This window comes from Centruroides sculpturatus, unplaced genomic scaffold (assembly GCF_000671375.1).
Source record: "Centruroides sculpturatus isolate CEXI.00-Female unplaced genomic scaffold, Cexi_2.0 scaffold1498, whole genome shotgun sequence".
In the NCBI taxonomy this organism is placed as follows: domain Eukaryota; kingdom Metazoa; phylum Arthropoda; class Arachnida; order Scorpiones; family Buthidae; genus Centruroides; species Centruroides sculpturatus.
Genome location: NW_019385781.1, coordinates 116,723 through 131,882, shown reverse-complemented (window position 1 = coordinate 131,882; position 15,160 = coordinate 116,723). Strand labels below are relative to the sequence as shown.

The window sequence follows — 15,160 nt, the reverse complement described above, 5'->3', positions numbered from 1 at the left end:
GAGTTTAGTATCATCTGTTCATATAATTATATATAAATTAGGTACTGTACATATAATTATATATTAATTATATATAAATTAGGTACTGTATATATAATTATATATTAACTTAATTTATTGTAACTTTATTATAATTAAATATATATTTTTCGCCGTCTAGCGTCACGCTACGGCGAGTTAGGCGACCTATCGTCTGTTTAGTACTGTAATTTTATACATTTCTTGTGAAAGAAACATTTCTTATTTAACGGCCATAAAAATTATTTATATTAATGATGTCTCCAAAGGTCAACGAAGTTTTCGCAGAAAAATAATATCAGAAATCGCAGCCGCGGTTTGATGCGCTGTTCCGCGACGAAACCAAGCTTTAGCAACGGGCGTAGTCGAACGGTACACACTCGGTAAGCAATCCTACAATTTTTTGTTTATAACGTAGTTTATACGGATTATTTTCAAAAAAATATACGTATTTTGGAAATGTTGAGTCGAATTAGTCTAGAATCGATTAATTTTACGAAAGAAAACCTTTCAAACAGCCATAGTCCGTAAACTATGATTCCTACAAAATTGATTCATAAAGAACGGAACGTATCTACCGTCTTATAGGGGGATCTACTGTATTTAGAATGAAACCTCAGGGTGGACATAGGCTGTATGTTATTCCGTTAAACATTCATAAATTAAATGATATCATCTATGGTTAAGGCTTTTATGTCCAACAGATGGCGCTACGAGTACGACGCCCTAAGTTTGCTTTTCTGTGAGGCATTATGCTTTTCTGTGAAAATAAACTGAATCGGATCATCTTCTATCTATTTATATAAATAAAAATGTAATGTTCGTTTGTTCCTACCGATTCCTTTGAAATTTTCACACAACGCTGCATTCGAATACGCACGTGTTTTTATATACTGTAATATACGTGTCGAAATTCCCCCCACTGAAGAGAGATAGTTAGGATTAAGGCTTACGGTAAAGAACTCTACTTCTATTTATACTATTTAAGATGCGGGTTTTTGCGTTTATGATTGCGTTTTAATAGGGTACGTCAACAGAAAGTACACTAAGAAGGGATTTTTCGATATTCCCCCGTGGGGGAGAGGGACAGAATTAAGGCTTACCGTGAAGAACTTGGCTTCTATTATATTATCTTAGATGCGGGTTTTTGCGTATTTGATTGCGTTTTAATAGGGTACGTCAACAGAATGTACACTAAGAAGAAATTTTTCGAAAAATTCCCCCCCACGGGGGAAGTGTTATACATTTATAATACAAGTCGACCCCCCTATAACACGTTGGTTTTTCCGTTTTATATGAATTTCATGTTGTACGAGTCACTTAGATTTTACAAATATGCATGCCAAACTGTGAACAGCTCACGTATTTGTAACATCTAAGTTACTCGTACAACATGGAATTCATATAAAACGGAAAAATCAACGTGTTATAGGGGGGTCGACTGTAAATACATTTTGATCCACAACAACGCGTGGCAGGGTCTGCTAGTACTATATAAAGAGACAACGTATTTTTCGTTTGTGACCACTAACCGTCAAAACTACTGAATCAATCGTTACCAAATTTTAACTGCAGCATCTTTATGATCCCCGGAATGTTTACCACTAATCAAACCTACATATTTTTTATCAGTTAAATAAAACTGGAACGGATTTTTTCTGTCTATTACTCTCTCTCATCACTAGATGGCGACACATGAATTGTACAAAATATTCGAAATTTTACAACTGTTTCCATAATGCCGACAACTGCGAGAGCACGAATAGGAAGAAAAACTTCTAGAGCTATTATTGTTCATAATTGTAGACAACGTGAATCTACAGCAGAGCGGTCTGAAAGACTGGAAGAGCAACGAATTCGTTCGGCTGAGAATCGAATGCGCATAGCGAAGAATGTTTTACGTTTCAAATTGGCTTTTCATTATCATCCTGAAAATGACTACTTGGATATGAAAGAGGTTCAAATAGGTAAAATGATCAAAACACGTGATCATTGTTTTGCCAAAAAATGGTATGATGAAACACCTGGACTTTGCTGTGCTGCAGGTAAAATCGTTCTTAAACAACTTGAAGAACCTCCTGATTACATTAAAAATTTGATTATAGGGACAGATCCTCTTTCTATATATTTCTTAGACAATTTTAGACAGTACAACACTCTATTTCAAATGACATCATTTGGAGCCAAAGTAATAAGAGAAAAGAATTTCATGCCTAATTTTAAAATCCAGGGTCAAGTTTATCATTTGATTATCAGTTTCTTACTTCCTGATCCATAAGACACGCCTAAATTTTTACAGATTTGCTTCATGTCTGAATCTGACCAGATATTAGCCCGATCGAATATAAACCCAACTTTGAAAACGGAACTCATTGAAAGATTGCAGAAAATCTTGCAAGATAATAATAATCTTATTCGAATATTCAAATATAATCTTGAGTCAAGACCTTTTCATGAATTGCACAATTTAAAATTAATCATCAGTGCTGACAAAATTCCAGTAGGTGAACGCAGAGGCCGACATAATGCACCTACAGTTAATGAAGTAGCTGTATTATTAGTTGACGAAGACAAAGGTCCAAGGGACATTGTGTTACATGGTCGCGATGGTCGATTACAACGGGTTTCTGAGCTTCATCGATCGTACGATCCACTGCATTATCCTCTGATGTTTACTAGAGGAAAAGATGGATATCATATCAATATTAAATAGCATAATAACCAATTAAAAACTGTTTCTTGCATGCAATTCTATGCCTACCGCTTCATGGTCAGACAAAATAACCTTAACCATCTGCATCTTTATAGACAATTATTTAATCAATACTGTGTTGATATGATGGCCAAAATAATTTCTGAAAAGTTGAATTTTATACGCGTTAATCAAAAAAAGTTGCGCGCCGAACAATACGTACATCTGCAAGATGCAGATAATGCCGACGGTAATGTGACAGCTGCGAATTTAGGTCAACGAGTTATTCTTCCTGCAACATTCACAGGCTCACCACGTTATATGCACGAAAAAACTCAAGATGCTCTTACATATGTTCGTATAAAAGGTCGTCCTGATTTGTTTATTACATTCACCTGTAACCCCTCTTGGCCTGAGATAAAATGTGAATTAACAGGGAATCAGAAGTCATTCGATCGACATGACATAATTTCCAGAGTTTTTCATCTCAAACTCAAAAAATTGATGGATCTCTTGATAAAACATGCAATCTTTGGTAAAGTTGCATGTTACATGTACAGTGTGGAGTGGCAGAAACGAGGTTTGCCACACTGTCACATTCTCTTATGGTTAGTAGTAAAAATTCAACCAGATGAGATTGATACAATTATTTCTGCTGAATTGCCAAACAAAAATTTTGATCCTTTGCTTTTTGACATCGTGTGCAAAAATATGATTCATGGCCCTTGCGGAGAGTTCAATATGGCGTCACCCTGCATGAACAATGGTAGGTGTACAAAAAATATCCACACAGTTTCGTAAAAGAAACACAAACTGGGAATGATAGTTATCCAACTTATCGTCGTAGCTCTCTTGAGGAGGGGGGATACACCACTTCTTTGAATATTCATGGTAAAACAGTACAATAAGATAATCGTTGGGTTGTACCATATTGCCCTACATTATCAAGATGTTTTGGTGCACACATAAATGTCGAATACTGCCATTCGATTCAAGCAATCAAGTATATCTGCAAATATGTGAATAAAGGCTCTGATCAAGCCACTTTTTCTGTTCAAAATGAGAATGATGAAATAAGCAGCTATATCAACGGTCGTTACATATCTTCAGAAGCATTTTGGCGATTCCTTGATTTTTCTATTCATGAACGATTTCCATCTGTGATCAATTTAGCTGTACACCTTGAAAATAATCAAAGAGTTTACTTCACTGAGGATAATATTCACCAAGTCATCGATAATCCACGGAAAACAACACTGACCGCTTTTTTTTAATCTATGTTCATCAGACTATTTTGCTAGAACACTTTTATATCACGAAGTTCCAGGGTATTATACTTGGTCGAATAATAAATTTTTTCGAAGAAAACGAGGACTAGATGTTGAAGGCTATCCTGGAATCAAAAGAGATACAGCACTTGGTAGAGTTTACACTATTCATCCTAATCAAGGCGAATGTTTTCATCTGAGGATGTTATTACATCACGTTCGAGGTCCAACTTCATTCGACAGTTTAAAGACCGTCAATGGTATCGTTCATCCTATTTCCAAAGCCGCATGTAATGCACTGGGCCTGTTAGAGAATGATAATTATTGGATAAACACTCTCTTTGATGCCTCCATATCAAAAAGTGCTTCGAAGATGAGAGATTTACTTGCTATTATTTTAGTTTTCTGTCAACCATCTGAACCTTTAATTCTATGGGAAACATTTCGAAAGGATTTCTGCCAAGATATTCTTCATCGAAAACAAAATCGATTAAACAACTATGAATTAACGTTCTCTGAAGAAATTTTTAATCAAGGTTTGATTGAAATAGAGGATAAGGTGGTCTGTCTTTCCGAAAAATATTTACATGATTTTGGTTTGGCTTCTCCTATCAGAGATAATCAAAATTATAACGATTCTTACAACTCTCTTTTCAGTCGTCCTTATAACATACACGAATCACATAATTTTGTGGCAGTTAATCTACCAAAATTAGTCTATGATCAGAGATACGCATTCAATGTTATTATTGATAGTGTAATCAATAATCGAGGCAAAGTATTTTTTGTGGATGCTCCCGGTGAAACTGGGAAAACCTTTTTGATTAATTTACTGTTGGCTAAAGTGAGATCGGCCGGAGGTACAGCACTGGCTGTAGCATCCTCAGGAATCGCAGCAAAGCTTCTCAATGGAGGTAGGACTGCTCACTCGACGTTCAAATTACCATTGAATGTATTTTGTGATGGAGAGTCCGTTTGTCCGATCCGTAAAAACGGTCCACTTGAAAAACTTCTCTAAGGAACATTATTTATAGTCTGGGATGAGTGTACGATGAGTCATAGGGCTCATATTGAAGCTGTTGATTGATCTTTACAAGATCTTAGATCGAACCTGTCGTGACACGAATCGGCGATGATGTTATACCGTATTATGCGAGTCACTTTTAGCCTGTTTATACGAATACAATCGCAAATTTTTTCGCCGTTGTATACGAATTCGTATTATATTAACACGTTTTATAGGGGTTCTACTTATTAACTTAGTATCAATAATATTACAGTATCATTTTAATTAATTTCTTTACATTTAAATTTATATTACTGGGTATTTATTTACATATAATTAAGAAAGAGTTTAAAAAATATTAAACTCCAAGAAAACGAACTTCTGATTGTAATTCCTTAAAATTTGTTTTTCATATGATAGATATAAACCGTGAACAGCGATTTTCATTGGCAACCAAATCTAAATTAATAATTACTGATATTAAAATAATAATAATGTTAAATACTTACTTTTAATATTTATGTATATGTTAAAATAAAAAGTGAATAAACTTTACTAAATTTCTAAAACATATACGTCTACACAATTGTCTAAATGGTCGTTCATTACATCGAATTTTACCAACTCCTTAAATTGACTTTTATATATTTTGATTTCAAACTTGTGAATTTTTCGTAGATTTTCTTTTATCTAGAGTTAGGTCTAAGTCAATCTTTTTGTCAAAGAAAACTTTCAAATAAAAATACTTACTTTATGAAGACATTGCTCTTGTATAAGAGGTTCTTGCAAAAGTTCTGGGCGAAGTATCGAACCATTTTCTTATAAGCAGTATTTATACCATCTCTTGACTCAAAAACAGAGGAAATAAGAGTCCCACTCCAGTGACAAAATTGCGCCGCACTTGCCTCTGCCTCCATTTTTCTTACCTAGGTGTTACGGCAAAAATACTTTTGTTGGCGTACTGTCGAAGATCGTAGAACTTAAAGTATATTTTCTGACACGACTGTAAGATCGCTGAACTGGTGAGGATTGACTTAGAATTCCACTTTTCGGAAACCACTGTAAGCTTGCCGATTAAAAAAGTCTATTTTCTACTATCAGGATAGAATAAGGTAAATTCGTTTGTGGGTGGCGGTTTTAAGGAGGCAGAAAGAGACAAGTGTTCACAAAAAACAGTTTATTTTGGTGACAATGCTAATATAATTAGATAAATGTCAGTAATTTCAGAGCTTAGTGTACAAGTTGTCTTCGAACATTCTTCTCTTTTCTTGTCTAATGCTGGCTAGAAGTTTCACAATAACAGTTGGAACGTCAGTGGAATCATGCTGGACATTTCAAACTCCATTGTGAAATTTCTAGGCTTACAGAAAAACAGCGCTAAACATCCGAGATACACACGTTTTTGTGTTTAAAACTTCGGCCTCATCCTTGCTATTATTAATTTAGAACTGTGTCGATGCATTATTACTATAAGTACGCACAATTATTTCTTATAAGACTAAAATAAAATTTATTATCTCATTATAATCAGGCATTACCAGGCAGAAAATGATTAATTGAATTTAAATAACCAATAAAAAAATGCAGAATTATTTGAATTTTTCTGTCCATGTCAATACACAGAAATATTCACATTTTCAATCCTTGCTTCAGACTGAGTCGATAAAAAAATTTTATTTCGACAAAAAGTGGTACTTATATTATCCCCTCTCTAGAAGAGTGTTCTCTTTAAAAGTATTATTTTATAAATTTTAAAATTAAAGATGTATCTAAAAATTACATGGTTGATATTGTCTATTTATTTTTTCAGCATTAAACATCGTGAAATAATGAAGTTAGATATTATTCGAAGAAAATTATCACAAGTTTTTAAACGTTTAGGTTCATTGATTGGAAGACATCCATACTTCTTCATAATCATTCCCGTATTAATCTCAGTTGGATCAACAGCCGGAATCTTTAAGCTTCGTTATAAAAGAAATGTAATTGATAGTCTTAAAGCCGATAGCGGAAAATTGTTTTCTACAGAAAACTTTATTGAAGAAACCTGGAAGACTGCATCAGTTTCTGATGAAATAAGATTTACACAAGTTCCCGATTGGGTAATGTTACTATTTACAAGTAGAAATGGAAAAAATATGTTAGAAAAAGAAATTCTTCAAGAATTACAAGTAGCTGATTCAATAGTTAAAAATTGCACCATCGAAATGTTCAATCGAACAATTGGATATGGTGATATCTGCGCTAAAGTGCGTGACAAATGTTACGAAAACCCATTTTCTAAAATTATATCTGATGCAGATAACTTCTTAACTGGGAAGAAAAAGTTTAAATATCCGGTTGACATCGATAATTTAACATATTCTTACGAAACGTACGTTATGAATTTGGGAGGTGTTACGACAGACGAAAATGAGTACGTCAAACGTGTTCAAGCCGTCCGATTTGTTTACCTGATTGACAGAACTGATAAAGAAAACATTCAGTTTAGAGATAGTTGGGTGGCCGAAGTATATCGAAAAATACAAAATCATAACTTCCAAAATATCAAGCCATTTATCGATTCACTTTGGTTAACAGAAAACGATATTAAGACATATCTTTACGATTTACGATATCGGATAGGAGCCTGTGTATTGTTTATTTCTGTTTTCTCGATGACGACACTCATGAGTCACAATTTAATAAGAAGCAAACCTTGGATGGGATTAGCCTGTGTTGTCTCTGCTGGAATGGCAATCGTCACTTCCTTCGGATTACTGGGATATTGCGGAATGGAGAACGCTTACACTAATATATGTATTCCATTCTTGGTGCTAGGTATGAACTTTATTATTATATATTAAATTAAAATGAATAAATGTATGATAAGAGTTAGGGATTAAATACCGGCTTACCTCCCTGCCTATTCCAGTAATAAAAAGTATGGTTCCCCATTAGAAAAAAACTTATAATTATAACCTTAAAATAATCTTGACCTTCGACCTAGAAAATAAGGTAAAAAATACAACCGGTTGTAAAATTTCCCGCTTTTTCCATTTTCAGGGACAAAAATATGTGTTCCCATTAAAAAAAAACAGACTTGACTTCAAAATGACCATGATGGTAAAGATAAATGTCACATATCAGATTACCAATTGATTAGTTTCTCCATACCCTACAACTTTTGTGTATATCTTTTTTTAAAATAACGAGATCTAGTTAGGTTATTTTATTGCCTCAAAATAAAAAATACACCCTGTATATTATTTCTGTTGTATTTTTTATTTTTTGTAATATTTTATTTCTGTTTCTAAAAGTTATTATTACAGTTTGTTTAGAATAACATTTTAAGTTTTTTTTTATATTTGATATCTTTAAAATAAAAAAATGTGAAATGGAAATTAAAACGACTTATACTTTTATCACCTTAATTTTTTTTTCTAGAAAACAATTTACTGGTAATTTACCAGTAAACCGGAATTATAATCTTCATTTACCGAATTACCGGTAAATGAAAAGTCGGTAAATTTACAATCCCTAATAACAGTGCTTTATTATGTTACAGTTACCGAAGTGGATGACAGTTTCGTGCTGATTGCCAGTTGGAGAATCACTGATTCCAATAAATGTGTAGAAAAGCGAATGGCAGACACGTTTGCTGCAGCCGGGGTGTCAATCACCTTGACGTCAATTACTAATTTGTTTTCGTATTTTGTTGGAATGACAGCACCAATTGTTGTTGTGAAGATCTTTTGCATTTACTGCGCAACCTGCATATTCTTCACTTACGTATTTCAAATAACTTTCTTTGCTGGATGCATGGCGTTAAGCGGGTACAGAGAAGAGAAAGGTCTTCATCCGATTACCTTCAAAGCGTGTGGTAATTTTCCAAACTTATCAGTTTTAGATTATAGTTAATTGTGATACTGTACGTTAGTATACGATCATTTCATTGACAATTCCTTTAGTCAAATATTAAACGTCATTTCCTGTAATCTTCGGCATGAATTATAGTTACAGGTATTGTTAGCATATAGGCCTATATTATATGTTTTAGAAACTCTTCTGTAATGTAGTACATAATTCTACTTACGAATTATATTAATTATATTTAGAAAAAAGACACAAACAACTATAATTATTATCTAACTTTTACTTTCTGAAAATTTTGTTTAAAAATGTCATTAGAATAATCATTAAGTTAACTTAATAAAATAAATGTTTTCACGTTTGTCACTCTTCAGTAAAGATGTAAAGATGTCATTGGTTTAAATGAATATATTATTTACATAATTGACATGTTATTCTTTTTCAGCACATCAAGAAGAAGATTTTCAAGGAATCGAAAAAAATGATGAATATTTAATGAGAATAATTAGAGATAAACTGGGAGACATTCTCTGCTATACACCAACGAAAGCGATTGTATTCATTTTGTATTTAATCAGTTTAGGGTGTGGATGCTTTGGAGTGTTTTTTATAAAACAAGGATTAGATTTACAGAATATGCATCCATCCGATTCAGAAATATATGAAAGTTCTCGAGTTTATTTCGAATACTTCACTGAATACAATTTTCCTGTTCACATACTTATTAACAAAACACTCGATTATTCAGACAAAAACGTTCAGAAATCGGTGGAAGATCTCCTTAGAAAATTTGAATCTCACCCTCACGTTGCCGATTCACGCTTAACTGTTTCCTGGCTTAAATATTACAAAGAATTTCAGAAAAATCCAGTTGCAAAATACGCATTTAGAGGTTACAACATGTCGAACAAAGATGATTTCATGGAAGGACTTCGGGTTTTCTTACGATTTAAACCAGCCCAGCAATTTTCAAATGATTTTATATTCAGCCCGGATGGATCTGAGATTACCTACAGTCGATTTTTTGTTGTCACGAAAAATATACGTAACAGAGAAATTGAGATTGCTACAATGAATGATTTTTTCAAAATTGCAAATGAAGCATCTTTCCCGGTTATTATTCATTCTGTAATTGCAAGTTTAATAGAACAAGGACTTATCATCGACGGCTTGGCTAAACAACTGTTTTGGATGACTGGTTTATTGATCGCAATTGTTTTTTTCAGTGTGATTCCTAACATCTTCTGTTCTCTTGTAGTAGCAGTTTGTGTTGTGTCCACCACGATAGAAACATTGGGTTACATGAGTATGTGGGGAATTAACTTAGATATAATATCCTTGACGAGTTTGATTCTGTGCGTTGGATTTTGCGTTAATTATCCGGCTCATATTGCGTATGCTTTTGTGACATCAACCTGTAGAACATCAAAAGAAAAGATGAAGGATTCGTTGTATCATGTTGGCTTTCCTATAATTCAAGGAACATTGTCGACTATTATAGGAATACTTTTCATATATAAAGATTCGTACGCAGTCCTTACATTTCTGAAAGTTGTTTGTTTAATCACAATGGAAACTGCTTTTCACGCTTTATTTTTTACTCCAGTTGTTCTTTCGTTGTTACATTCTTTCGTTTGTTTCAAACAACAAGCAAATTTCACAGAAGTAACAGAGAGATTTGTTGAATTAAATATGGATTAGTAATGACTTATTACTAGTGATGCAACGAATAGTATATTCGGCCAGGAGCTTAGCCAAATAGTTGAATATTCCGCCAAACTATTCGGCTTGATAAACGCATGTACGAAATTTGTCGCGCAAACCGCATTATGGGAAGGATCCCGCACTCTATTGGCCTCTGTCACTACGCTTCGTTAATCGCGTTAATTCTTGACAGTTGTAGCGGACAGACATGAGCGTCATGGCAGTATGTAATAAATGATGATATGAAATGTGGATAACAAAGAAATGACCAACACGTGTAAACAATGGAAAAAGAACAGAGAAGGATCGCGAAGTGAAAATGTAAAAATAAATATGAAATTGAGTTGCTAACATAATCGAACGAATCGAGGCAGCTTATTGGCGTGAAATTCGCGGCCGTCAATGCCAAACAATTTTCATAGATTTCGGAAATAAGTGCTTGTAGTGAAAGTCACTTAGCGTGCACGGGCGAAAGCCTGGGGCCGTTCGGGCTACCAAGCTGTCTGGAATTTCAGTTACGATAAAAAATTTTGTACAGTGAAACAAAAAAGTTAATTCAATTTTCATGTTTATAATAAAGAATGATTTCACAAAATAGCTTTACAGATCATTAATAATTTTTTGTTCACATTATATGACCTAAGTTTTTATCTAATGTGCCCATGCAGTAAAAATTTTCATACAAAGTTTTTACCCTTTTAGGGTTGATTTCGTAAAATTTTTTTTAGCACGCATAAACTTTACAAAAAGAACACACCCTCAAATTTTCAAGTTTCTAGCACCAGTAGTTTTGGCTTTGCGTTATTTATCATATCTGGACTTGTTCTTTTATATACGAGTACATAGATGACTAAACTAAATAATAAGTAGATAGTTTTCATTTCATTTGTTACCGTTTTTTTCATCTGTTAAAATATAACCAAGTTATATTACTTTTCCTTTGATTTTTTGCATAAATAAACACAAAATTGCGCTTTCTCGAACGTGAAATGTATGTTCAGAATTAATAGAAGTTGCCAAAATGATTAATTTACTATGTTTTTGTTATTTCTTACTTCTTTTTTAGATATTCTATAGTCGGCTGAATAGTGAAACATAGGTGGAATAGGGTGAATACCGAATAGTAATCGAATGTTCGTTGCATCATTACTTATTACTAACTTGTATTATATGATTAGGATATAACGGTTATATTGTTTATTTAATGCAGACAACAACTTATATTGTTCTTTCGAATATTTCTCATTATCCCGTTATAGGTATTATAGATATAATGTTTTAATTCTGTTATTCTCATATAAACTATTAATTGGTCTGTTGTTACTCGTTATCACTTATATAATGTAATTTAATCTGTACTTTTTTTTAACATAAAATCTGAATAAATAAATATAATTAATTATATTTATTGTGTTTTAATTCATTCAATTAAATTTTTTACTTTATTACTTTTACATGTAGTTTTCATCTGTTTAACTTTGCGTACAAACATATAGGGCCTACAATTAAAATCGAGTTCATATAGTTTTTCGTTCGAATAGTTTAGTTTTTACAAATCACTTTTCAAGACGTCTGTGAAAGCCCGGACTTGAGAAAAAATAATTTTCAGGGATAAATCTTGTTAAATTAAATAATGTTAAAATTTTCTTATCGAAAAAATATATATATTTAATTGTCGGAGGATATAAATTATTGTATCTCTTAAGAAAGATATATTTAAATAAACCAATCGATGTCAGAATGAATATATTGGATTTTTTGTTGTTAGTGAACTTGAAGACTCCTTGTCAAATAAACATATAAGTAAAAATGCATAAAGTTTTACTCATTTATTTGGTAAAGGCATGCGTAATTATATATATGATTGCACTTAAGGGCGATTATATATTAAATTAGTACATAAATGCAGAAAGACAATAAAAAACAACATTTACCAAAACTAATTACATTAGCTCTTTCTATAAAACCAATAATAAAAATTAAAATTTTTTTTTCAAGCATCCTTGTCACTCTGGTTCATTAGTTGATATTGTACTTTGGCAATCAATGCAACTGACAAGCAACTTGCTATGTTCTTTACATGCATGTTTTCCACACTCGCTACACACTGTTTTTACCTTACGATTGCTTGACCTGAAACAGAATGCACATCTCTTTGTTACATGTGGTGTGTGAGGCTGGCAGGGCATTGAGCAAGTTGGCAATATTTTTTTTTATCCCTTTCCTGAGATTTTTACTCACACGTATGCTTTACGTTCTCTTCTTCAGATTATCATCTATAAGTTGCATAGCCACCTTTTTAATGAAGCTGCAGCGCTTTAGTTTTTCGTGAGTAGTTTGGTAGTGTAGATATATAGGATGTAGAAATTTATCTTTGAGATGTTCAGAAGAGTATAGAAAACTGTCACGGACCAACGACGGCTATCTCTTGAAATGCCATACATGACTGCCATCTGGTCGATCATATCAATGTCTCCATTCGTTGCATTGTAGAAGTTAATAATTTGTTGTCTTTTTTAATCAACAGAATTTGGGTCAATTTGTTGCAGTTTGCTGAGAAGAACAACATTTTTTTTAGTCTGCGGTTTGTATAAAACCAGTGTAATTTTTTCTGTTCAACCAAATATACAGTAATAATTACATCTATTCTTTGTATTTAAAAATTCTTTACGAATTTCACACTTGTTTTTTTCGAAGTGTGCTCAATGAACTCAAATTATGGATATGGAGTAGCATTTTGACTAGCGGAAAACATGTGCACTAGTTGTGAAAACGTGACATTGCTACTTTAACCTGAAATCTCTGAGCTTTGAGACCACACCAATCGCCGAATTATCTATCTTGAACGGGCCATCAAAATGTTTTTTGACATTTGTTTCTATTTTACAAACATAATAAGTTTTTGCATCAGCCATTACCTGTATCTTTATTTTATATTTGAACGGTTTGCTTGGTACATATTGTCTGAAGGGAGATTTAGATTAACCCCAGGAAGTCGAAAGCATATCATCAATTGTAACAGACTCTGATGGAAAGTAATTTTTGTCACACTTGTCAACAAACATTTCAAACAATTCTCTAATTGCAGCAAGCTTATCCACTTTTCTTTTTGCAGGGCGTGTTACTTTGCCATCGAATCTTAGGCAGCGTAAGAGGAAACGTAAGCGTTGTAATGACATTATCAATCTGAATGCCTCAATACCTGTGCCTTCAGCATTTCACAAATCATCAAAGTTCATTGTATTTCCATTTTGAATTTGCACAGGAATAAAACTAATTAAAAAAACTTACTACAGTAAACTGGATAAAAAACCAATTTATATTATAAGTAATAAATGTACTCGAATTACATTTATTTTAAAATTAAAAAAAGCTAGATAAATATTGTTGAATCTTGAAAAATACGTGGTTAATACTGTGGGATATTTGAAAATCTCGCTGAGAAATGTCGCCTTTCTTCTACAGGAGTTGTCGCAGCACCATAGTAAATTTTGAGCATGCTGTTTACATAAAATCATAAAGCTACTGAAGAAGAAACAGATATTAGTCGCAAAATCTATGAATAGTGCAACTTTTAAAACGTTAAAGTGTCGGAAATCTCGACTGAACTATAACAGGGTTAACGACAGTTGCAAATTAAGCTACAAGTAGTGGATTGAAATATTTGTATGGCTCTAGGATACCACATGTAGAAAATTTACTACTTTTGGACTATTTTATAAATATTTTTAGTTACGTTTTGTAGAATCTCGCGACCTGTGAAGATGAATATCATATTAACTAGATTGTTAGAATGTTGTTGCTGGTCGGTATATAAACACGGTATAATCAGAATTTCGAAATAATTCTATTTTCATGAGTATTTACTTATATTTTCATGCAAAAAACTCAAATAAGTTATTAGTTTTTTTTTTCTTTTTATCTTGAAATTTCGTCGGATGATATTAATTTTGTAAAAGTTAATTGAAGACACAGACTGTTCAAAAAATAAAAAAAATATATAAAAAACTTTTTGGTAGACACCATTTATTCACTTTACGTGTTCCAGAACAAAAACTTTTTGACGACCTGACCTTCTTTTTCTAGGCTACTTGGGCGTCAAGTTTACAAACATTCCTTTAAAAAACACAGAAAAATATCTAATTAAAATTATAAATTTTAACTTAGAGTTCATGGGTCTTACAGCCATCTTCATGTTTTTAATCCTTTCCATTGGGGATTTTCGATCTTTATATCTACTGAAAGTAATTGTTATACCAGCGCATTTCTTCAGTAGATATAAAGGCTGAAAATCCCCAATGGAAAGGATGAAAAACATGAAGATGGTTGTAAGACCCATGAACTCTAAGTTAAAATTTATAATTTTAATTAGATATTTTTCAGTGTTTTTTAAAAGAATGTTTGTAAACTTGACGGCCAAGTAGCCTAGAAAAAGAAGGTCAGGTCGTCAAAAAGTTTTTGTTCTGGAACACGTAAAGTGAATAAATGGTGTCTACGAGAAAAGTTTTTTATATATTTTTTATTTTTTGGACAGTCTGTGTCTTAAATTAACTTTTACAAAGTTATTAGTTCCTATTGTTGTTTTGTACAACAACTCAATCGAAACGTTTTAGCAAACTT

At 32.6% G+C, this 15,160-nt stretch overlaps 1 protein-coding gene and 1 pseudogene across 1 annotated transcript; both read left to right on the top strand.

Moving 5' to 3' along the window:
- Nucleotides 1-2,326: 2,326 nt before the first annotated feature.
- Nucleotides 2,327-4,996, top strand: LOC111642086 (annotated as a pseudogene).
- Nucleotides 4,997-6,813: 1,817 nt separating this feature from the next.
- Nucleotides 6,814-10,537, top strand: LOC111642085 (patched domain-containing protein 3-like). Its single transcript, XM_023388357.1, has 3 exons — nt 6,814-7,804; nt 8,532-8,846; nt 9,282-10,537. Exons 1-3 carry the CDS (start codon nt 6,814-6,816, stop codon nt 10,535-10,537), a joined length of 2,562 nt encoding a protein of 853 aa, XP_023244125.1.
- Nucleotides 10,538-15,160: the final 4,623 nt, after the last annotated feature.